Source organism: Monodelphis domestica, chromosome 4, assembly GCF_027887165.1.
Source record: "Monodelphis domestica isolate mMonDom1 chromosome 4, mMonDom1.pri, whole genome shotgun sequence".
NCBI classification, from domain to species: Eukaryota; Metazoa; Chordata; class Mammalia; order Didelphimorphia; family Didelphidae; genus Monodelphis; species Monodelphis domestica.
In genome coordinates, this window is record NC_077230.1 from 6,606,295 (window position 1) to 6,633,153 (window position 26,859).

Here is a 26,859-nt window from a genome sequence, read left to right on the forward strand (position 1 = left end):
AATAACAAGTTTCAGTTCCCATCAAAGCTGAATCCAAAGATTCCAAAGAAGAAAACGAGTAAACAAGGTCAGACTTATGAGTGAATAGTGCCCATTCATTCACTTTGATTAAGTTTTAGGGCTCCAAATCAGAGCTCATCTTTGCCCCCAATATATTAACTCATCCCTTTGAGTCTTGGAGGGTTTTTTATAAGTACCCTGGTCAAATTAAAATACTCCTGTCAAAAGCTTAGACCTAGAGTGGACTTTAGATATCCTGTCCCATTCCTTTATTTTACAAGTAAGGAAACTAAGTCCAGAGAAAGAAGTGACTGAGAATTCTAGAGCACTCTCACAGAAGCCACCCTCCTCTCTAGGCTGCTTCTCCTGCAACTTACAGAGAGAATTATTGGTTCAAAATAATACTTCAATTCAGCTGTTGCCTTGTATTTATTTTTGAGGTCATGATTTAACTTAGCTTAAAGCCTAGAAACAAAGTAATAACAAAACCTGGATTATCCCTTCAGGTAACTGTTTGCTGGACTTACCAAGAAAGCAGATCCTGGGCCCTGAAGAGCTCCCAGGACAGACATATGATGCTATCCATCAATGCAAGCTGGCATTTGGGCCTGAGTACACAGTATGTCCTGGCATGGATGTCTGTGTTCGCCTGTGGTGTGCAGTTGTTCGACAGGGCCAAATGGTGTGTCTGACCAAGAAGCTGCCAGCTGTGGAGGGGACGCCATGTGGGAAAGGAAGGATTTGCCTTCAGGGCAAGTGCGTCGACAAAACCAAGAAAAAATATTATTTGGTACATTATTTCTACATTGTACAACATCCAGAAACCCAAATATGGTGCTGATTTATTTGGCATGTGCTAGGACTGCCATAAGAAGTCTTCAAAAATATTCAGTGGAGAAAGTGTTTTCAGTTTGGAAATGTGTATTCTATCTCCAAGTGCTTATTTTAACCATAGCGGTCATTTCTTTATATGTGTAATGCTTAGCCTTAAAGTGTCTTGCACATAGTAGGTGTTTAGCAAATGCTTGTTGAATTAAATTAACTAAAACTCCTGGGTAAATAGGATAGAGAATTAGTAGTACCTGGAAACGTGTGTTTTGTAGACTTCAACATTCTGATATTTTTCGAGTTTCAACCCATTTTAGAATTGGCAGAGATTGTAAATATCCTAAACTCCAATTCCCTCATTTTTCAAATGAAGAAGCTGATCGAGCACTTGAGAAGTTAAATGACTTGCCCAACATCACCCAGCAAGGGGCTGACTAAAACCCAGACTCAGAACAAACCTAAATTCATTGAGGAGACTTTACCAGAGCTGTCAGTCAGAGCCCAGACCCATAGAACTTAGTTAAAGCTAGAAGGAAGTTGTCTCTCCCATCCCCCTCAGCTTATGAATTAAGAAACTGAGGCTGAGAGGAGGGAGGTGATGTGTCCAAGGTCACACAGTTGATACAGTCTGTATATGGACCCAGGACTGCTTTTCTTTCCAAACATTTTACCCCATGCTACAAAGTGTGGTAGTTCCAGTGTGGTGTTCTTGTTTATTTCTTCCAAGTAATTTGCTCTTACCACAGAATCAGGGGCAGGGTTCTTATTTAATTTGTGGTTCAGGAACCCTTTTGGGGGTCCATGAGTAGATTTCAAGGGCTGTGTGAACTTGGATGGAAGAAAACAAATCTGGTTTCACTAACCTCTAATTGAAAAGCATTACTTTCCATTATAAATGTAGCCCACATAAAGTACTTGAGAAAAGGTCCACAAGCTTCACCAGACCAAACCAGTTAAGAACTCCTCATCTAGAGGGACTAGAACGAAATTCAGGCCAACGTTTGCCACCCTCAGCTGCAGGGATGGAGCAAAAGATTCTATTTCTCACTACTAGAGTCCTTCTCGGAACGTGAGCACAGCCGGACTAAGCATCATGCTCTGTTTTATATTTCTGTTTCACATCATATAACCTCGATCTATGCCCTTCCCGGCAGTATTTAGAACTAATCCGAATCGCTTGTATAATCGTTCCAAGCCTTCCACAAAATTCACTAACCAAAAGAATTTGGACCGTTGCCAGACTGTCACAGGGCAAAGGAAAACCTCCTGTTCTCTGGGAACTCTTTCCCTTCTGCAAAGTCTCCTGCTTTTATCTATCTGCATTTTGTACTCTCCATGTAAGTCCTGATCTGATGATGCATCCAAGAGCGGAACTAGGTGAGCAGATTATGAGAGTGGAGTCCATCTGCCGGAGCTGGAAGGCTAGAACAGAGCCTGTTTGCATTTGGCATCTGGGGGTCATTCAGGGAGCAGTCTAGCTAAGTGTGGTGAGGCTTGGCACTAGCAGATTGACTACCACAACAAATGCCAAAGATGCACCTTCATCTGCTTCAGTGGCGGTGATCCTTACACTGATAGAGCACTCCGATGTCACCGTGCACCGAGGTGGGCATTGCATTCAATTTCCTCAGCCTCCTCCTCAGCTCTAAGGCTCTGTAATTAGGAGGGATGCTGTGATTCACAAGGAAAAGCAGCCTAGTAAAGTGAAAAGAGCACGGAGAGAGCCCTGGGTCCAGTCCCATCACCAATACTGTGCTGGAGCTGGGTAACCTTGGCAACAGCATCTTTTCCAGACACCTCATCTGGAGACAGGGCCAATAGGACCACATGCATCTTGGCAGTTTGTATGACTTCAGTAAAATAATATTTTTAAAATACTTTGCATTTAAAATAACACATAGAATTAAATCAATTTAAAATGAAACTAAATTAAATCATTTCCCTTAAATGCTTTGCATTTTTAAAAACTTGTTCTGAATTGGGTTTTGGACCTTTAGACTTCCCGGTACAAAATAAATTCATTATCAATAGCAGGGCTTCACCTTCAGTTGTGTAGGGGGAAAATACGAATTCTGAAAGCATAGGGGAAGAGCCGGCCAGGGTAATAATAGCTCACAAGACGGTGCTGAGGCTGTTCTATTTTTTAAAATGCTCTATTAAAATCCATAAGCAGGAGGATATTCGGTAGGTCCCGGGAGGCGATGCTTTCCTTTCTCTGGGCACTTCAATAACATGAGCCACCTGGATTCTGCTATGCTAGGAAAGATCAAGTGACTGTTTTGTTCAGTCTGTGTTTAATCACTACGTCTTGTCTGTACTCAGTTCTCGTCTCTAACCTCTAACAATTTGGCAGGCTCAAATAGTCGGGCTGTCTGAATCTTGGCCTGACTGCTCACTGCCTGTGTGACCATGAACATGTAAGCAGCCTTCTGCTGGCCTCAGTTTCCCCATCAATCAGCAGAATGGGGTGGGATTTACTAGATGACCCTCAAGTTCCCCTTCAACCATAAATCCTAAGAATACTATGAAAAGAGAACCCAAAGCCGTAATTTCCAAGCCTATCCCCAAAGGACATTATAGACTGTAGCAAGATGTTTATTTCCCTTTGAAATCTCTTCTATTCTGCATTTCAGACATCAAACCACGGCAACTGGGGTTCCTGGGGCTCCTGGGGCCAATGTTCCCGCTCGTGTGGGGGAGGAGTTCAGTTTGCTTTTCGCCATTGTAATAATCCAGCACCTAGAAACAATGGACGGTACTGCACTGGAAAGAGAGCCATCTATCGCTCCTGCAGTGTCAGCGAATGTCCAGCATATGGTACGTTCTAGAATACTTGCCTTGTCTTTTTATTTTAATAGATGAGGAGGAGCAGTGCCGCGGGATGCTGTGGCCTGCAGGCACCTTTGGAAAGAGAGCGCGCGCTCATGTTGATGACGTCACACTAAAAGGGTGGTGGAAATGGAAGGGCAGCTTTGAGCAAAAAACTGCCATTCGAGGATCCCCCGTTCCTACAGTCAGTACTCAAATAATGGAGCGGTAGAGACAAATGAGTTAGTAATGACGAAGATCCAACAGCATGGCCTTAATAATGATAACAGCCCCAGCTCTGGGAGAAAACCTCCTCCTTAGCGCTAAGTAAGATCCTCATTTAGAGGAGAAAAAGAAAGAAATCAGGGTTGATGTTTGCATCTTGTCCTTAAATAAAATCGCTGACTAGCCCAAGACTTCAGGGACGGGAAATTCCCACCATGTTGGCACTGACAGAGATATGAAGGCAAAAATGCTTATTTTCCAGCTAAACCCTTCCGTCAGGAGCAATGTGAGGCTAAAAATGGATTTCAGTCGGATATAAAAGGGATCAAAACCTTCGTGGAGTGGGTCCCCAAGTACGCAGGCGTGCTGCCTGCAGATGTGTGCAAGCTGACCTGTCGAGCCAAAGGAACGGGCTACTATGTGGTATTTTCCCCAAAGGTACGTTCATTCATTTGTACTTTCTTTGTGTTGAAATTGTTTCAAAATAGAAACCAGGGGACAGAAAACAGTGACTGGCGCTGCTTGAATTTCATGGAAGCAAATATTTTAAACACCAAATGGAATATTTTCTTTAGGAATATTGGGGAACTAAACACATTTATTAGGGAATATCTAAAGAAACATATACCTATTGTCCAAGAATTCTCATATTAAATAAGACAAAGCTATCTTCTTCCTACATATATCCCTGAAGTTTTCTTTTTATATTTCTAAAGATTTTTCATAGTGAATAATATAAAAGAGCTTTTCTATTTTTAATGTTACTTCCCCCTCCAAATATATAATATAATATCGGGTAGATAATAAACATTATATAAATAAAATATATTTTAGAAAAGAATTACACAAATAAAAAGACCTGAGGAATTTGGATCTCCTAATCAAATTTCTAATTTTATCAAACTAAAGGATTTGAATCTCCCAATAAAATACCAACAATAATTCAGTTTGTTGCTTTTATTAAATATATACTTTGAGTACCCATAATTTTCAGGCATCCTTCCAAGAAAATTAAAATTATAAAGCAGAAATTACTAATATAATGAATGAACCAAAATGATATTCATTCTTGAAATCCTAAATTAAATGTATTCTCAATATCTAGATGAAGAATGGAGCTAAATGTAGACCATACAATAATTCAAACTATATTCAACGTAAGTTTTTGACAGCATTATTGGTTGAGCTTTACCTTTAATTTTCTCTCTCCCTCTCTCTCTCTGTCTGTCTCTCTCTGTCTCTCTCTGTCTCTGTCTCTCTGTCTCTGTCTCTGTCTCTCTCTCTCTCTCTTTGTATATAGTTGGTAAGAGTGCAAATAGAGTCATGAAGAACTGGTCTCCAACCACAACTCTAACACTTACTGGTTATAAAATCATAGGCATGTGTAATTCCTCTGAACCAAAGACAATTCTAACACAATTACTAAGTTATAGACAGATTGTAATCCATGTGTGGGGAAGGCATTCCTACAAGATTAAACCTTAGATCTTTGATGTATTGATATAATAATTATACACACATCACAAATATTCTCAAAAGCTTAAATCCATTATAAATTTCACAGTAAATATATTATCTCTTTTTTATTATTAGGAAAACTTGGTTAAGCCTCATAACATTTATTTTTATGCTTTGGAGTCTTTTACAGATCAAAAATGACAATTTTCAGAATTCTAAAATAGTTGAAGTCGGTTGTAACTGAGGTCAAACCCTGTTCTTGGTGTATATTAGTTGTGCAACAGTGAACAAATCAACGAGCTTCATGTGCTGCGGGCAATTTTCCTTAAAATATTACTGTGTCTTTTGCATTTATACCACAGTAATTTCTAAAGGAAAACAAAGCCCTTGAGATTGAATCTTCTCTCATAACAAATAAAATCAACTAAGCAGAAACATCGCATGCAGCGATCACATATGGCATTTTGTAGAACACCAAGCCAAATAGTTCTCAATCTCCTTGCACTGAGGAGAGAAGTAAATTTCATTAATTTGTCCTTAGCCAAATGTTCCCTCCGTGTCCTTACGCAGCTCTCTCAGGCTGACTTTGATCTAGATGAATTTCCTATCTAGAAGGAAGGAACTTCCTCCCTAAGGGTAGGCACATATCTTTATAGGGCCAGACAAAAAGCAAACAAATGGGTATTACCGGGAAACATCTATGAAAATCTGTCTCAAAGGATTTCATCTTCTAAATGCTAAATTAGTTCAACTCTATCAAATTTTTTTAATATTAAATTTTAAAATTCTGCCTCTTTGTGTCTCTTTTTCTCACAAACACACACACCACATATGTACATACACATATATACACGTTTCAGGAATTTGTGAACTAAAGCAAACGTTTTTAAATGGGCATTTTCAGATTAAAATCTTTAATGAACTTTGCCCATGAGCCCCAAAGAAAATTCTCCGGAGTCTATCGGTCAGATCATAATTAGTCTGTCTTGTAAGTTGCTTCCTCTGACTCACCAAGAATACCTCCACCTGTTCCTCTCCATTGAGATTTAGGACCATTCAATACAGAATCGCTAAATTCTTCTAAATTGAGGTATGGATTTTAACTTCAAGACGATTATTTTCAAAGTAATAATGAGGATATATTAACTTTTCCGGTTTCCTAGTAGCACCAGAGATATGCTGGAGCCAGTTCAAACATACTGCAATCAGTTACTAAAACATTTCCTAACCTATCTCTGGGGAACACTCCTCCCTTCCCATATTGAACTACTAAAAATGCACCCCACCATGAGCTGAAGTGGGTTTCAGAGTGATCACAATGAAAGAGTAACTTCAACAAGAGCTTAAGGACTTTAGGTTGCCCTGTTAAAAATAAGATTTCTAGATGGACAAAACCCTAAAACTTTGCTCAGAATCTACTAACAAAATGCCAACAGCCATTCCGTGCATTGCTTTTGAGAACTACGTGCATCGATGGCACACCATCTTTCTACGTAAACTTTTTTTAAAATTGCAAAGTGGAAATTGTAGATGCATCAAATGAACCAATTGAATTGGTTGAAATTCTAAGTTAAATTTTTCTTAATTACCCAGGTCAAGGATGGAACTGAATGTAGACCATATAGTAATTCAATCTGTGTTCAAGGGAAGTGTGTGAGAACTGGCTGTGACAACATTATTGGTTCAAAGCTCCAATATGATAAATGTGGAGTGTGTGGAGGAGATAATTCCAGCTGTACAAAGATCATGGGAACATTTAATAAAAAAAGGTAATGTGATAATACAGGTGTGGTTTGTTATTGTTAAGCTTTGTATTCACCATTTTAAATTTCCTAATGGATGTAGTCAGTAATATATTTTACATAAGTTTGTGGGTAATGAAGTTTGAATCTTTGAAGGTTAGGTGGCAATGTTTTGGGTTGTTCTAAAACAAATTGTGAGGGGGCAGCTGGGTAGCTCAGTGGATTGAGAGCCAGGCCTAGAGACGGGAGTTCCTAGGTTCAAATCTGGCCTCAGACACTTCCCAGCTGTGTGACCCTGAGCAAGTCACTTGATCCCCATTGCCTAGCTCTTACCACTCTTCTGCCTTGGAACCAATACTCAGTATTGATTCCAAGAGGGAAGATAAGGGTTTAAAATAAATAAATAAATAAACAAATAAATAAATAAAACAAATTGTGAATATGAAACACTCTATGAGCTATGAATGTGGAGCCATTCCATCTTTAAGCTATGGAAAAGATGTTCTCTGGTCTAGAGGGCACAAATCTAAAGGCATCAAGAACTAAGAATAGATTCTTAAATTGGGAAATTCTTTCAAAGACAAATTCAATACTCAGTAGTAATAATAGCTCTCAGTTTGTATAAATTATTTGAGAGGGGTAGCTGGATGGCTCAATCAATGGAAAGCCTAGAGACAGAAGGTGCTGGATTCATATCTGATTCTCAAACACTTCCTAGCTCTCTGACCCTGGGCAAATCACTTAATCCCCATTGCCTAGACCTTACCACTCTTCAGCCTCGAAACCAGTACTTAAGTATTGATTCTAAGATAGAAGGCAAGAGTTTTAAAATAACTCATATCTTTGAAATGAGGATGTTGCACTAAATAACCTCTGATAGGCTCCTTCCAGTTCTAACATTCCATAATTCAATATTGTTCTTCATGACAATGGAATAAGGCAGGATACTTCCTTGATAAAAATTTTTGACTCAATCTCTTTAGAGGTGTGTTTATATTACATTTTTTGTACAAAATATGTATTGATTTATAATGAGAGTTAACAAAGAAATTGGTATTTCAGTGGACCGATGACATCATCCATGTGGACATTTCCTCAGTTGATACTGATCAAAACCTTCTTATTCTATACAATTCTTATCCATTCCAAACTCAATATGCCAAAGTCTCTTTTCTAGGTGGTTTTTTTTTTAAAATAAGTACCAGTTCAGCATCGTTCCAGATGTTTTCTTCATGGCATCCCTTAGATTTATGACTGGCATTGCTGGCCATGTTACACTATAGGAAACTCTGGGGACGTTATATAGTATGACCTTGACATCATCTTAGCATATTTGAGTATGTGGGGAAACATTGTAGCTTTGGTTCTTTTCCATAGATGTCCCCAAATACTCAGTATGAAATCTTGAAGATTGAACCCCCCAGCTATGCAATTTGGCACAAGCACATGGTGTCAGTGCCTTATTGTATATACGATAACGATATCGATACGATGTTGTATATACGATAACGATACGATAGCAACAATGATAACGTTGGTGCTTTTCCCACTTCATTTAAGAATGTGAGCGTACTATCCAATGTGAGCAATGCTATCCATGTATTCGCACTTCAGATTTCTAAGAACTGCCAGCGCTCATTACTACTGCTTGTTTTTATAGAACGAGTGAGCTAGCTTACTTTGATATCTATGCCAGTAACAACTTTAATATAAAGTATTTCAAAGAAGATTCCCTCCTAAACCCCTTTGCATGTGATCTAAGCTGGAGATCGCACATCAAATTCCTAAAAATGTTTGTAACCAAATCTCCATGTAATATCCAACTGTACATGAAATGTGTTTGTCCTAATACTGATTAAGCTTTTATTCTCCTTGGACCAGGTCAATATGCCAAATTAATGCTTTACCCAAATGCGAAGGAATTCTCAGAAAATAAAGTTACACTCCTGCTCCAAAATAAAAAATCGCCAGCGTCCAACTGCATTTAGGATCAGCTTCGTAGCCTGGCATTTAAAACCCTCCATGATCTATCTCCAACATGCTTTTCAGCTTTGTGTTATAATATTCTCTTTCATAAAATCATAAAAATAGGTTCAATTCATCTTGCTTAGAACAACCGATCCTTTTCAGATACTTTGACCCAGAAGGTCTGAACATGCGTCTCTTCTTGTTCCATTCAAGCTTTGCTTTGACTTTGGCCAGTTTTAGCACTGGAAGAATGTTTCCCTTTTTTCACTTCTGAGTGGATCACCATTATAGAAAAGGCAGCAAACCATGCCCCTGCCCCTGTGGCTGTATCCTTTGACTTTCCTAGGAGAACCTGTGAGTTTTGCCTCTATTCGATTGGGTTTTTTCTTTTCGTTTATCATAATAACACCAATATTGATGTGGGTAAATTCTTCCAGTAAGTCATTTTGCACTTAATATTTATAGACAGCTCATATATTTGTGATGTCTAATACTCTTCATTCTATTTTCTATCTCTAAACCACCATTTTTGTGGAAGTAGAGAAAAGGCTCCTATGAGCCTTTCCGTTCTTAGGTACGTTTGCCCTCAAGCGGTCAAATCTGTCTTTTTCTAGGACCCTTCTTAAAATGTGTCCAGCATGGTAGAGCTGGAGCTTATTATTGAGGACTTAGCCTTTGTGAAGCCAAAAGCAGAACTTTTGTAGAAGGAAGAAAATAGACCTGAAAAAAATTTTTTTTATCCAAGATGGCTGTAGTTTAATGGAATAAATACTGGATTTTGAGTACAAAGAACCAGTTCCAAGTCTTTGGTCTGACGTCTACTAACTGTGTGACCTCAGAGGTGCAACTTAATCTCTCTGGGGCTTAGTTTCTTCGACTGTAATCTGAAGATGATATCTTTATTAATCTCCACCTAGGGTTTTTGTAAGACTCCAGTGAGACAAATTATTTTGTATACCATGAAGAGTATAATATAAATATGAGCTGTAATCATCATTATTTTATTAAGCTAGAAGTACCAATACAGAATAAATTTAGTCTGAAAGCTGTCTCTTGAACCCAAGTTTCTTTGGCTGTAAAATGAGGGATTTGTGCTAAATGATCCCTAAAGCTCCTTCCAACTCTAGCAGTCAATGGTTTTATGATCTTTTAAGATTCTCTAACTCACACTCTCTTGGCTATCTTTGAAAATGTGTTTGTTTTACTACAGAAATGTGTAAATGTGTTTTCTAAAACATTTAAATATTTAAAACACAAATATTATGCTATGAATTTGCCTCATTTAGTAGACTAAAAAACAACCAGACCCAAGGAGATTGAAGTAAATTTAATCAATCTTAGCCCTATCGCTATTATGCTTTATGATACTGGTAAGACTAACATGTGCCAAGTATATATTGCACCATTTATAAGATGAGGTGAATATGTCTGACAAAACTTACTGGAAGACTAAATAACTAAAATGATAAAATGCTAATCATGGAAGAGAAAAATAAGTAAAATTTCTGTCAAAAAATTGAATAATGGGGAAAAAACTCTGAGACTAAATTAAAAATATGCATTACTGAGGCTATACTCTCATCACATTATTGTAATGATGTTGGAGTTAGTATGGGTAGCCCATCTTGAATATTATCTAATATTATCATTTAGTTTTAACAAATATTTAATAAATATCTTCTATGTGGTAGACATCAAGGGTGAGAACTCCTAAAACGAGACTGTCCCTTCCCTCAACAAGATTTTACTCAGAGTAAAAGAACTGGGATTCACATGACTATTTTTATCAGAAGGTCTCTCCTTCCATTTCTATAGAGCTTTAATGTTTAGAACATTCATATCCTCACAAAACCATTTCAGGTGCTTTAGTACAAGTCTTTATTTTTCCTATTGTTCAGAGTCACAGAAATAAAATGGCATGGTCATGGTCACAGAGCTGGGTATTGTTTGAGAAATGTTTTCTGAGCCTAAATCCGTTGTTCTTTCTATGATAGTCTCACTGCCATTCCAATATGATGGGCCATTAGAAAGGAAGGAATTGTAGCTAAAAAGATTTGTAAAAGTAAAAATGAGACATACAGAAAAGTATTTGAACTTTGATATTTTGACAGCTCATATCAAAATGATGAGTAGATAATGAAATTTTACCTTTGCCAGCACTGCATGCCATCCTCGTGATATTGACAGTATTGTCCACTGACAAAATAAAGGACTGGAAATTGGGGAAAGTCATGTTTCAGATCTGGCAGATTATGGCTATGAATTGGTGAAAGACGTTTCATCCATCAAAGCTATGAAATGGGGCATTTATGTCTATTGGCCTTCCAGAAATTGTAAGATTAATCTGTTTTGATTCTTCAGGTTTCATAAGGAGAAGTGGGAGCTAAAAATATGGCATTGTTTCATGTTGTCATGGCATTTGATACTTCAGAATATTTGTGATTTTGTTAGTACGCCTATTCCCTCAACAGATAGTTTCATGAATTGCTGTAGAAAAAAAAAAAAGCAAAACATCATTTACAGCCACCTTTCTGACTTCCAGATTTAGCTAGACTAATCCCCAGATAACCTTTCTCAGTTTTCCACAAGTCAAAGCCATTCTAGATTCGTAGTACCTGCTAGAATTTGTATAGTGGCATGATATTTAAGAACCTAGGCTCACAGATACATCATATTAAGTAAGACTGAATGGTTTTTAATAAGTAAGAGTTAGTTTAATAGAGCCTATTCTAACTCACATGTTATTAAAATAAGGAAATTTTTAAAGAATCAGTTTCTGATTTTATGGAAAGGCATCATGGTTTAGTGCATAGAGTTGTCCTCAGAACTCAGAACCAGGTTCAAGACCCACCTGCCACATGGCTGTGTGACCCTAGATAAGTCATTCGATCTTTCGGTCCCTTGCCAACATTCTAAGTCTAAGATTATAAATTCTTCACAGTAAAGTACCAGTCCTGGTTTTACAGTAATTTTCCTTAAGGAAAGCTGTATCGGTGTGGTGGAAAGAGTGCTGTACTCAATGTCTGAATTCCGATATCAAGCCTGCTACTTGATGATCTCAGACAATTTTTGGAGTTTGTGAGCTCTTTGAACTCATCGACTTCCTTTTCTATAAAATGAAAATGTTAGACTAAATGGTCTTACCGTGTAGGTCATGACCAAAGTGAAACGCAATATCAGGTACAAATCAGACTTTTGAAGACCCTCCATTTATTTTGTGGTTAATTAGCTATTCTCTTCTTTGTCTCTGTCTTCCTGTTTTTCTTTGCCTCCCCCTTTCTGTCTGCCTCTCTCTGTCTTCTAGTAAGGGTTACACAGACGTGGTGAGGATACCGGAAGGTGCCACCCATATCAAAGTCCGACAATTCAAGGCAAAAGACCAGAACAGATTCACGGCTTACTTAGCCCTGAAGAAGAAGAGTGGTGAGTACTTGATCAATGGCAAGTATATGATATCTACATCGGAGACCATTATCGACATCAATGGGACCGTCATGAACTACAGTGGTTGGAGCCACAAGGATGACTTCCTGCATGGGATGGGATATTCAGCTACAAAGGAGATTCTTATAGTTCAGATTCTTTCCACAGACTCAAGCAAAGCAGTCGATGTTCGCTATAGTTTCTTTGTTCCCAAAAAGTCAGCATCCAAATCAAACGTGGTCAGTAATCATGGAAGCAACAGAATGGGATCACAGACCTCCCAGCTGCAGTGGGTTACGGGGCCATGGCTTTCCTGTTCCAGAACATGTGATACAGGCTGGCACACCAGGACTGTGCAGTGCCAGGACGGACACCGGAAATTAGCAAAAGGATGTCTCCTGTCACAGAGACCCTCAGCGTTCAAGCAGTGTTTGCTAAAGAAATGTTAGCATGTGCTTATGATTTGGTGGGGGGAAAAAACCATAATTATGCAAACCAGCACTGGCATGTGGAGAATTCTAAGCTTCGTTGTAATTATTTTCATGGTTCAAATTATGGGCAGAATTTGCATTTCAAACCTTGGCATATGACAAAGAAAGTCCTGCCAATTGCTATAAGTCCTCTAGTCCTAAAAGAAATAGAAAAATGAATGAATGTAAGCTCATAAGTTATTTGAAGATTACAAACCGATTTCCCTTTTATCACCTACCTCTTAACGAATGCCTTTGAAGACATCATAATTTTCAATCATGGTTTATTTTTGCTGTTTGTAAATACATAATCTTTTCTATAACTTGATCCTATTAAGAATAATTCATTCTATACATAAAATGATTGACCAAAGTAGGTCTGCAGCTGTTTTCAGTTTCACCCATTTTCCCAAAAGAGCTGTGGATATTTTACCGGAAAAATAAGCTTGCTGTTGATAGTAGATAATATATTTTTTAAAAGACAAATAGTATGAATTTATATAATTTTAAAAATTCTTGAGCAGAGATTATCAGAATACTTATCAACATATACAGTGGCTTTCTCGTCTGACATTGGATATGTACCTGTATTTTTCAGGTGGGCAGCCAAATTGATTAGAACACGTTTTGTGTGCACGTGTCTATGTATGTCCATAGAATCTGGGATTTTTACAAACTTCAGTGGGGGTGGGATGTTGAAATTTAGCATTTAGATAAAATAGCAAATATTTTACAAAATCTCAACTATGCATTTATTCTTCATTGTTTTCTTCCTGTGGCTTGCAACTGGAATCTAAAGTGTCGTGGGTCTAAGAAGAGCATTTGGAGAAGCTCTGTTTTCCTTGAGAATGAAAGACATGCAGGAAATAGTATTGTGTCTCTAGTTAACACCTTTTGGGCTAGCGTCTCCCTTACCAGAACACATACAATGTACTGTTTATCTGTTTTGTTTTGTTAAAAATTATAGCCCAAAAGGAATTAGTGTTCTGATCCCCTCACATATTTAGTTTTGCTAAAAGTATTAAGTGTCCCTCAGAAATTAACAACATCTTGATGTAGTTGCCATCAGTGCAAGATGTTTTTTCATGTAGAAGGTAACTATTTTTAAGAGAAAAATTATTGGTATATCAAACACTACATGCTAAAGATTTTTTTTTCCCAAATGAAAAGCATATTGTTGTAGTAGTCATATACTTATAGGATATAAAATTAACCCTAAAATGAAAATTACTCCCTTCCCCAACTAATTTTTGGTTATACGAGTTTAAAATCTGAAAATATATCAGCCTTTACAATATTTAAACTACTAATAACATTTAGACAATCTTATTTTTTAAATCTTAAAGAATCATAGAGAGCCACCCTTGGAGAAATCGTAACGTCCTTTTATTCGAGTATATTTCATGCTATAATACTGAAAGACACAATAGAGCTTATAGAGTCATAACCTGAATTTTGATGTACTGTGTTTGCATAAAGCCAGGTGTGCTTAGCATCCATTGATTTCACTGGTTATTTAGAAGCGTTTAACCTTCGAGATTCTCAATCTTTGGCAGAAGAAGGAAAAACTATTTGGCATTGACAAAATTCAACCCACACTGATCCGGTTGTTTTCCTGACACATAAACATGCCATGTTTAAATCCCCCTTTTTAATTTGTCTTTTTACTGAAGTCTTTCTGTATATTGCAATGACCTAAACTTCTACTTTATTTGCATTCTATTTTAGCATAACACCCACCTTGTTATCCTGGCAGCCTCAGAGCCCAACCAATGTATTTATTCAAAGCATTTTTTCTTGATTTCTCCCTGATGTGACCCGATCTCTCCACCTGATCAAAATACATTGTATGTGATTCTGTTCAAAATCAGTTGAAGTTGTTTGCTTATATAGCCAGACCTCACATTTCAGCTAATTGTTTGGATGCTCCATAGATAGATCCATAATTCTGCACCATTTGGTTGAGATACATGCAGATGGGAGGATTTACAGGACGTGACCTCTCCCAGTCCTGAGCCTGTGGTACTATAAATATGCTTCCGATTCCTTACGTCTGAACATTTCTAGGATCCTTGAAGCTCAGGGAGGCTCCCTCCTGACCAACCCGAGTATAATCAAAACCATTGCATGCATTCCTGATTCTCTGTGATGGAGCCATAAAATATTGTAGATATAAGAAATAAGTGGTGCTTCCATTTCTTTTCTGAAAAAAGATATTCTTCTTAAATAGTTCATCTGCAATATTTGTGTTTATTACTCAAGATGACGTGGAGAATTTTTTAAAACCACTATATCTAACTGCTCTATTTAAAGGACCCTGTTTCTTTCGTTCAAGCAGTATCCTCCACTATTATGGATGGATATAGGTAGAAAAACTATGAATGTATGCCCAAGGATAGAATTGCTAAGACTGGCCAGTGTAGTTCAGAGGAATGGCTACTTCTACATCTCTAAAGAATAATGAGTGCAGTTAGGGAAATAGAGAGCAACCCAAGCTTCTTGGGTCCCTTCCTGCTCTAATTCTATGATCCTATAGATTTGATTTTTCCACTTAGAAGTGCGAGGCAGCATGGTACATTAAAAAAAGTGCTGGATTTGGAGTCAGAGGACCTGGGTTCCAATTCCTTCTTTATTAGTTATGATATTTTAAAATATTTCTATGTCTATAAAATGGGAGGGTTTACAGGAGATGACCTTTAAGGCATCTTCCAATTCTGATTCTGTAATCCTATAAACATGCCTTCGTTGCATTATGCCTAAAAAATTCTGGGGTGCTTAAAGCTCAGGGCTGCTTCCTCCTAACAAACTTGAGTTGAGTCAAAATCCTCATGTTCGATGACAATGAAATTTCACCCACAAAAGTTAGTAACTCCTGGCATTTCTTCCCTTCTGAAGAAAAAAGGACTAGAGAAAAAGAGCTTCATTTTCCCGTTTTAATATTGCTTCCATATTTAAAAGGACTTACTAAGACATTCTCATGGATGTGGCAAATTCAAGTCCTTTTACTCTTCTAGCTAAGTAATTTCATCCCACTAAAGAAAAAAGCAAGAATTCAGTCACAAAGATAAAAAAAGAAATATTGCACTGAGAAAGAATTTACTGTTTTTGCACCTGGTATGTGAACTTGTGTGATTTGTGAAATTATTTATTTTTATTTAATAAAATTGTCAATTCTGCAAATTCTTCTACATGTAACATGTTATACATCTATTGTGTGTATATATCATATACATGTATGCATATATAACACATATAAATGTTTTGCTTGATGCCCTCATTTTAAAAAGTTACGCTTTCTATGTGTGTTGTGAAGTACATTTGGGGGAGTTTGCACTGGATTGCCTTTGTACATTTTTACAGAAAAGCCTTCTTTGCAATATTACTCACATATACATATATAGGTACTTGCATGTATATTAAACTATCTGTATCAAAAGACATGAAAGGCAATGTCATAGAATTGAGACCTGATCTTGGAGTCAGGAACCCCCAGTGTAACACTCGGCAAATTGCTGATAGAAACTAAGAAGGATTTTCCACACCAAGGAAATTTCAGGTCTGAACAACAAAATTATGCATGTCTCCCCATCCTAGATGTACATCCGTATTCTGATCTATGTCTTTCCCTTCTAAAGGAAATCTTTATTAGCTGTGTGACCCTGGGCAAGTCACTTGACTCCCATTGCCTAGCCCTGACCACTCTTCTGCCTTGGAGCCAATACACAGCATTGACTCCAAGACAGAAGAAGGTAAGGGTTTAAAAATAAATAAATAAATAAAAATCTTCACGGTGGCCTTCTGCTATTAACACTTTTTTCTGCCTTGATGGTCTTCTTAAGATAGGGCGTAGGGTTATCTCGTAAACAAATTTCAGCTTAAAATGCAGTGTATTCACAAAATGTCCTTGCGCGACTCAAACATTTCATTTACTTCAATAGACTCTAATTACCCATTATGTGGAGAGCACCACTGTTCCAGGCATTCAGGGAAAAGATCATTTTAAGACAGTTTTAGAATTTATACCTAAATCATGTAAATTGCTCTCATTTGGGTAGCGAATGCATCCACTAAGTGTGAGTGTCAGTCGACCTTTGCTAGGGAGTAGCTCCAGTTTTGGTGTTACAAATGCCAGGTCGAGTCCTTGCATACACCTCAGTGGTCAGCCTCAGAAATAGTGGAAAATACTTTCGGACGATGATGCCTCACAAATAAAGCGAACCCTGTGCAAGTGATTTATTCATGTCAGGCTAAAAACACAAAGGGTTTGCGGTCACGTCAAACTTGACAACCACGTTCTGAGAAATTCACACGAGGTCTTTGCTCCTCTTCAACGTGTGTTGGTATAATGGTGTAGCTAGTAACGGCTTCCATGTTTTCTAGAACTGCGGCAATGGTCCTTTTGTTCATTTGCTTTTGCTGCTCCAGTGCCCATTTCCATAGTGCTCTTTCCTCACTGCCCCCTGGAAGGTAGATAATAAAAATAGTACAGTGTTTCCCATTTTAGGAATAAGGCGCAAGCCAAATCTACTGTAGAGATTCAAGGTGACATCTACTTTTATTGGCTTCATGGCCATATTTATTATGATAAAGATGGTCACTAGAAGTAATCGGAGAGTCAAAGGGGTTTGGATGTTTTAAAAAGGAAACCCATAAAACTTTACTATTTTTCCCAAATTTTACAACCCAAGACTGTGTTCACATTGCTCAAAGCAGCTACCTGCCTGAACTGACCATTGAAGTCAGTTAAAATGACCTATTGAGTAACGTTACCTTCCATTGTCATTAACTATGGAAATGATTTCTCTACAGTCATTTTTAAACAATCCTGACAAGCACTAATGTCAGCAGGTTGTGTACAATCCGATTCAATAGACATGCAAATGACTAATAATCAAAAACAGTTTTGTGGAAATCTATATTCAGGTTAGAAAAGTATCCAGTAGTTAACAGTACGTAAATATAGATATTTGGGGAGAACCTAAATACAAGGTAACAGCATAATGTCATCAAAGAAGGTCAGGACTGAATTTCAATTCATTGAAAACTGTCTTGATATCGCAAGAGTAGCAAAGGAAGACATTGATGCTTCTGGCCCTAACCTCATGGTTCACTATATGGAAAAGCCATGCTATGCCACACCAACAAACAAAAAACACCCTCAGCCAATTCTTTCAGTCTAGTTCTCATTTTCCATGATTACAGAAGGCTCATCAGAATCAACGAAAGTGTAATACTGTGATGGAAGGCTGTGATTTGTAAACAATAACAAAAAATCAAGCTTTATGGGGGCCCTCTGCGACTTCTCCAGGAATAGTGTCTCAAATGAGGCTCCTCGATGCAATGTAGGTACGAGGGTTTTTGTGTCTATATTTTTCTGATGACTTCTCAATGAAAGTACACCTGACTGCTCTTTTTGGTGAGGATGAATGTGAGTGTGATACTCTAAAAATGGAAAACAGCATCAGAACTCATTCTTTTCACCTGTAATTAGCATCCTTAAGGCTAGTCTGGTACAGGCACAGCTGCACAAAGAGTTTCTTCTCTTCGCTTGTAAGAAGGAGACAAGTGCTACGGTAGTTATCCATATTTACGATGCTATGGAAAGTTGAAGACCATTGACTTGGAGAAGCAGAACGCTCAATGAATACCATTTCATTATTTGTCCTTACACTCCATTAAATGACTTAATGGATTTGTTGGCCCACTTTGTTTAGCTTCGGTGGCGTAGACCACAAAACCGATATGCCTTAAACATATTTTTGCTAGCATTTACAATATATTTCACAATATTAAAAGCAATCCTACTTACTTTGGCAATACACTGTAGATTTAGAAGTGTACATCAGTTACTTGTGTGACTGAAAAAATGGACTCTGTAATGTTATATACTCTCTATGAAAGGATTTTTATCAAGCGTGGCAGAAAAGTTATTGATTTAATTCACTAAACTTGTATAAATCAGAATTATAAAATACTGCTTATATATTATAAATGTTACTTAGTGGAAATTATGTAAGTGCTTTGTAAGTTTACTTTGCCAGTATCTAAACAAGTAGAAGAAAATGACAGCTTCAATTTGAACAATTTAAGCTCTGGTAGAAAGAATTATTTTCTTTCTGTACCAAATTACAGAACTATCCAAAAAATCACCAGTTAAGAAACAGAAATTGAATACTAAAAAGTTGAGAGAAATGAAGTGTGTTGACAGGTACTATCTCAGAAGAGTAAAAGGTTGAAGACTTACATATTGTACTTGAATAATTAATAGTAATAGCCCATTAACTGCCACTTTCGGAAGGTTGCATGTGTTTGTGTATTTGTGATTGTGTATTATAATTAATGCAGAAAAATACAACAATAGAATTTTTTTGAAAATTAAGCGGTGCATACTTCTAAATGCATTCTGAACCGTTTAAATTTATGTCCCGTATGAATAAGTATTCAGGTACTGTCATGTTTGCACTATTCCACAATCAGTTAGTTGTTCAGGTCAAATCCATTTGAATTGAGCCATTCGAGACATTTTATTTCACCTTGCTTTATAAAAGTTGAGTTATATGAATAGTGATGAGTTTCATGATATATTATCTTACACCATGAATTTAACCACTTGCTACAAACCTAGCTTACTTGGAAATAATAAATATAAATTGTATATTAGGTCACTTAGAAAGCCACATATAGTATGCTTGTGGGTTCTGATTCTACTGTTGTGTACTATATTCTTTTGACTATAGTAATTCTCAAAGAATTAAATCTCCTAAAGACATGGTACCCAGCACTCTTGACTTCCATTTTTTAAATAAAGATTATTCTGAATATAAAATTAATGACAAGAAAAAATTATCAAAGCACATTTATCCATAAAGTTTATGGATTTGGTTACTATAGCCAAAAAAAGTGAAGAAATAATCATTCCTACCAACACTTGTGCTAATTCACTTCCAAAAGCAATAATGTTTTTAAACACAAAGTTCTACAGTTCATTTTGTACCCAAAATAGTTATTTTTCTCCTCACATACAACCTATGTTTGAAACCATGACATATTATCCACATAGCCATCGAGATGGACAAAATGGTAGGTTTATTGCTAGCAAAAGAATTATCCAGCTGATTAAGCCAACATCCTAACAGTACTAATCAATTTAGTTATGGGATTTGACTTTTTAAAAAACTGAATTGACCGAGTATTTTTATCTAGCCGACTATTTTAGCATCATAAGGACAATACCAATAGGTGGCCATTACACATATTGACTTTATTCCTACTGAGTGTTCAGAGAATTGGATTCATGTTCATAGTATAAAACTCACATAAAATAACTAGGGAACACCATAGGAAAGTATTCATCAAGTATTAGTTCTATGATAGTTCAAAGAAGGGAGAGATAAATGGACTAGAATTGTCAAGAGAGCCTTCATGGAGGAAGTAAGCCTTGAAGGATGGGTAGAATCTTGGTTGGAGAAAAGCATAGTTTTATGCAGAGGAATGATATGGTGTTGGGATGTAGAGAAATCTGCAGGCCAAGGAGAGGTTTTTCTAAGAGGCAGATGTACACTCTAAGGTTAAGACAGAACTATTTATTCATTTTCGTGAAGGAGATAACTTCCTTTGCATTGTACATGTATGCATAGTTATTTATGTTTTCCCCCATTAGAACATGAGCACTTTGAGGGCAGAGACTGCTTTTGCCTTTCTTGGTATCATTAAGCACTTAACACAGTGCCTGGGTATATAGTAGGTGCTTAATAATCGTTCTAGGCTGAGTTTATTTGCCCCTGTGCAAATTTCCAAACTTCCATAGTATCGTGATGAGCGCGTGACTTTCTGTTCCATAAAGAGTTTACATAAGGCAAAGTATCCCTCTACTACTGAATTCTATTCCTAACAAGTAGTACACATCTCTTGCCTATGCACTGGCTTTATTGCCCTGTTGCTATTTCATAACTGAGAAACATTCCTTTCTAGAACTAATCTTGGGTAGGAGGTCGAAGTCTGGCTATCTGACCTCCTTGCTCATTTCGAACGTTTAATTGGTTCTAAAATACAAGTGATTGATACACATAATGGGCCATGAAAAGAGAGAGTGTGGAAGTCACTGTCACGTTAGCTCATTTTTGGTGCAGATCCATCCTTTTCCTATGTGGTAAGAATGAATTATTAAGCAGGCATTTTCCCTTCGATTTTCTCAGTTCCATGTAATGAATATTTTATGGTGAGGAACAATCAGAAGACCAGCCTTACTGAACTGAGTAATAATGGAAATTACTGGATAGATACGGTAGAATCCACAAATGGAGAGCTGATTAAAGACTTGGTCTAATAGACAGGAGAAACAATCAGAAGATCTTGATCAGGAGCACAACGTGGTGAAGCTGCTATGTAAGGAAGGTTAAAATGGCAAGAGTAAGATGTTTTGGTTGGACACAGTGGAAGGAGAGGAGGACTCGGAAAAAAGGAGCCGAGTTAAAAGACTATTAGAGTTATCCATGCAAAAGTTTATGAAACAAAAGATAAAATAGTACAAGCAGAAAAATACCGTCTTATGTTTTCCTAGCATATTGTGGTCTGGAACGGGTTAACTTATTCCCATCTACATTTGGTTGTGTTGGAAGAAAAAGTATGTGATTCACACAGAGATGGTGGGACTGCTAGAAAATTAGGATGAGGTTAGCCCAGAGCAAGGGCAGACAGACGACATTCCTACAAAGTACCAGGAAGCTTTACTGTTCCAATGAAAGTAACTGAAAAGTAGCACGCAGAGATGAATTCTGCAGCAGCTGCTTGTTCCAGATGTGAAGAGGAAAATTGAAGAGAAACAGTTGAAACAAGTTATACCTACTAAGTAGTATGAATGTATTCATGTGATGTTTTGAAATCCAACTCCTGAAAACTAACTTCCATAGATTTGGACAGAGCTAAAGCCTGAGGAAAACTAATAAGGTTTTTAAAATGAAATGATTTTATGCCAATTAAGTAATCTGGTATGGCCTTTGTAATTAATTCTGTTTGACCTATTCTGTATGATATTGACATGTTTCAATATCTTGAAAGTGAATTGAACTAATTTTTGTCCTAAATAAATTATTCTGTTTCTTGATTAAAATATTGGTGAGTGATATATCTCTGGGTTTAGTAGCTTTTCATTCCTGAAGGAAGTCTAAACTACTGAATCACTTATTGAACCCTTATTAATCAGCAGATAAGAGGGACTAGAGGTAAAAGCAAAATAAAACTAGGAAGTAGTGAATTACCTTCTTGAGAGTACGATTGTGATAGGAGCACTGGACTAGGAGCCACAAAATGTAGGTTCTAGGCCCAATGCTGCTACTAATAAACTATAGGATTTGAGCAAGTCACAATACATCTAAGCTTCAGGTTCCTCTTTTACCAAATGACAAACTTGAATTAAAACATCCATTCAAGTTCTTTAAATCTGTATAACTTGGAGAACACTCAATGTTATCATTTCTCCCTTCCCATCATCTCTACTATGAGCCCATTTCTCTCTTTTCACACAGCCACATATCCAGTTCAGGTCCTTATCATCACTCATCTGGTCTACAGTGATATCCCTCTCTTTATCTCCCTGCCTCAGGTCCCTCCATACTCTGATCTATTCATGTTAGCTATCTTATGAAAGCTTTGGACCATTTTGGGTTTTTTTCTTTTTTATCTTGGCAAAAATGTTGAATATAATAGTGCCAATGACAAATAGCTGTTAAGTTCTCCTTCTATGCAGACATCAACAGATCAATGACTACTTTGGGGATTTGGTCAATCAATTAATTCTTACTTCCACTTGGTATGCTATCATCTAGTCCAGAGGTTCCCATTTAGTGGTTTACAGACCCCCTTGAGTTTGCAATGATTTTCCATTCTTTATGATACCCTTTGCAGTAAATGATTATTTAATTTTGTTACAAATACATTTTTTCTCTGTGACAACAAGCATATGTATGATTAAAGCATTTAAGTTTGATTCTGCAGTATTTTGAAATCATGATCATGAGATCACATTCACAATGATTTTTATGTTTCTGTGATTACATCAAAATGATTGCTTCTGCCTGCAATACAGTCTTGCAGTTTTTTGATATGGCATCAAATTGTTTTCAAAGCATCATGAGGGTTCAACATTCAACCTCATACTTATTCACAATTTGAACTCATTTGCATTTTATACAATACATCTGAGTATCTTCTTTATTCCCCTCTGTTATGACTATTTGCATTCTTCCAGGGCAAATGTCAGTTTGTTAGAAAACCCTGATCACTGGGAATGTGCGTTATCTTGAAAGCATCATTGACCATCATAAATATTCTGCAGAAATAATGCCCTGTCATTTAAGTATTGATGCTGCTTTGCAATTTAAAACCTATCTTCTGCTTATGTTAGTATTATGTCTGAAAAATTATTAAAGGAACTAGTTTCTAATACTGGCCACTTTGTTCAGCAGATTTCTAAAAGAATATAGCCAATAGTAGAAGAAAAGAAAGTAATATCTGGAGAGAGTATTTCTTTACAAAAGTCAATTTATATGGAAACATTGTTTTTTACAAGCAATATTGGCATTTGAACTTGAAGCACATTTATCATTTAATAAAGTCCTTGTCATTAGCCAGTAGAAAAGTAAATAGTATATATCATAACTAGCTATTTACTTTCATCAGTTTGTTAGTTGACCAACATTTAAAACATGAATTTCTGTCCCTTAGCAAGAGAGCTTATAAAATTCTCCCCCCATTTGCTACTACACAAATGGGTAACGAAGCATTTTCACATTATACTTCTTTTAAATCAAAATACAAAAATAGCTTTGATGTGGGAACAGATTTAAGACTGTATTTGTCTGGGGTTAAAGCAAATATCATGAACCTTTGTTCGAGTAAAAAGTGCAACAAAAAACTAATTTTACATATAATTGTTATATTTGTTAAAATCTTCCAAGTTGTAACTTATTTCTTTAAAGTGTTATTTATATTCAATAGAATGTGTAAAATAAATGTACATACAGACTTACAGAAATAGTAATCACATGGCTCTGATGATCTTACTGGATTACTTCTTTTCATTCTTGCAGAATGCCCCATATAAAATACTTACAATTACTTTATAATTAGTTTTAGAATTTTTATATTTAGTTTGTATAATATAATTAGAATAAAATCTATATTTGTATGTATTATATACATTTTATCCTGGAGGCAAATATTATTTCGTTATAAGCACTTAAGGAATAAATCTCGCCTAAGTGTTCATCACACTTGTTTTGTTACTGAGAGGAGTAGATGCAACACAAAAGAGTAAGAACCACTTATCTCTCAGATCAGTGACCTATATTTACTAAATCTATAACTATGTAGTATATAGACTCTGTAGACAGAGAGAAATAGATGACAATATAGAGAGATAAAAGCATATAACTAAAGTTCTCTTCCTTATTTAAAAGGATGGCACAAGACGCCTCTCACTTTGCTGAAATCTGAGCAAACTATAACTGCCCTAATCTAGTCTAGTAACTTTGTTGACATTAGTCTATTGATGATGGGGCTGTGTTGACCATGCCGAGTCTTGTGTCTTCCAAATGTTCACAAACCAACCCTTGGTCTAAAATGTCTCCAGTTCATTATCTCATAGTTTGCACCATCTATTGGGACTCCTCGTTCCAATCAGGCATGACACAAGCTGGAATCTTGATCAGCCTAGCTTAGCATCTTCCTGGACTAAGTATACTTCCATCATCTTCCTGTTCTACTCATGCCAACAAAGAACAAGTAAGAGAAGAAAGAAAACGAGCTGAAGGATTGAAATTAGCCCTATTATCTGGTTAAGCATTATTTGGGGGTTTTCCTGTTATGGGTTTGAAATTGTATTAAGACCAGATCACTCTCAGCTCTCTACAGTTTCGCCTACTTTAATACAAGTGAGTAAGTGAAAAAGAAAAGGAGAAGAGTTGGAAGGGAGAAGATTTATGTTAGTGAGATGCCACAAACAATGGGGATCTTTTTTACCAATGCAAACTTGCTAGGAGTTTGAGCTGCACATTTGATAGAATTGAGATCTTACTTGTGGGAGAGAGAAAATAATTCCTGGGGAAATACTTCTAGAAACTTGAGTGATTAGCCACAGAGGCAGGTGAGGGGTTCTAATTCCACTTCCTCTCTTTTCACTTCACTCCAAACCCTTCTACAATCTGGCTTCCGACATCACGATATGACTGAACAAAGCTTTTTTCAAAGTCACCAATGATTTCTTAGTTGATAAATCTAATGTCTTTTCTTAATCTTCTTCTTCTTACAATTTCTGCACTCCTTGACATTGTTAATCACTCTTTTATTCTGGATACTTGTTGCCCTCTAGATTTCAATGACATTGCTTGTTCCTACCTACCCGTTCCTACTCAGTCTTCTTTTCTGGATCTTCACTAAGTTCAGTCCATTGCTGCCATGCATGTCCTCCAAAATGTAGGTTTCTTCTCCTCTACTATTTCTTTAAAATCAAACAAATCCTCATGTTCCATCTTAGAATTGATACTGTGTATTGGTTACAAGGCAGAAGAGTGGAAAGGGCTATGTAATGGGGTTAAGTGACTTACCCAAGATCACACAGCTAGGAAGTGTCTGCGGCCATATTTGAATTCAAGACCTCCATCTCTAGTCCTGGAGCTCAATCCACTGAGCTATCTAGCTGGCCCCTTAATAGTGGGTCCCAAAAGTCATAGTGCAACTTGGCACTAAGTTTAGATATTCATGATTGCAGTACTTAACTAGGCCATCTATTTTTCTCCCATCACCTGAACTCTTTTCTCTTCTCCCCCTCTACCTAGAATTAGTTTTATTTTGTTTTAGCAATATTGAAAAAAATGGGGATGGAAATATCAATGAAGAAAATGGCAAGAAGGATAGAGGAATTTATTATCTCACATAAGCAGGGTACACAAGAAGAAGTATATGTAAACTTGGAATAAGTAAGGAGACTGGCCAAGAGAAGGAAAAACATACGTACACAAATACACATACATATTCAAGATTTTCATGTAGGAATATATTCAACTCAATAAGAAAACAAAAGGAACAGGAAGAAGAAGAAAAGAGAGTATGAGATAGAGATTTAGGGAGAAATCATGAAACAAACTCTAAGCAGGGGAAGGAGATAGTGAAGATAAGCTTAAAAAAAAAGAAAGAATAAGAACCTGTAATGAAGAGGGAGAGTGGAACAAAGAGAAGAAAAGGTATAAAAGAATAGAAAGGGAAAATGCAATTAACCCTCATAACTGTGAATGTAATTAATTGATTCACCCATAAAACAGAATGTATTAAAAAGCAAAATCCAATAACAAGTTTATAACAAATTCACTTAAAACATAAAAACTATCGCACAGTTAAAATAAGAGACTGGGAAAAAATAAGTGATTAAAACAATCTATTTTGCTTCAGTTAAACACAAAAAGAATCTGGAGTAGCAAATACAATTTCATATAAATAAAAAGCAAAAAGATACAGTTAAAAGAGACAAACAGGTAAAATCCTTTTTGCTAATAGGTAAATTAAAAGATATTTACAAAATTTAGTTAACTGTTTTTTTCCAAATACATCCATTCACAGGCAGTGAATTAATTTTAAAACATATCTACTGAATGGCATAGCACCTAATGACTTAAAAGAAAAACTAAATGAATTATGAGAAGTAGAAAGTAAAATTGTAATAGTGGAGGCCCTCAGTGAGCCCCTTTTAGCTTTACCTACTAAAATAAAACAAAAATAATTTAAGAACCTGAATAGAATTTTAGAATATTTTGATATACTGTACATCTGGTGATTATTGAAGGGGAATAGAAAAGAGCATAAAGAACTTTCAGGTGATGGGACCAACAAAATAGAATATGAGACATTTTGTCCAATCCTCACTATATCTCAAACCACTGCAAAAT

General features: G+C 36.6%; 1 protein-coding gene across 1 annotated transcript in view; it reads left to right on the forward strand.

The window, feature by feature from the left end:
- The window catches only part of ADAMTS5 (ADAM metallopeptidase with thrombospondin type 1 motif 5), an 85,969-nt gene extending 69,748 nt beyond the window's left edge, over positions 1-16,221 (forward strand). Inside the window, exons 5-9 of the mRNA XM_001373545.4 lie at positions 507-790; positions 3,462-3,645; positions 4,124-4,299; positions 6,913-7,088; positions 12,334-16,221. Of these exons, the coding sequence (XP_001373582.2) occupies positions 507-790; positions 3,462-3,645; positions 4,124-4,299; positions 6,913-7,088; positions 12,334-12,901 (1,388 nt within the window). The 3' untranslated portion in view covers positions 12,902-16,221. The remainder of the gene's footprint in view (positions 1-506; positions 791-3,461; positions 3,646-4,123; positions 4,300-6,912; positions 7,089-12,333) is intronic.
- Positions 16,222-26,859: the final 10,638 nt, after the last annotated feature.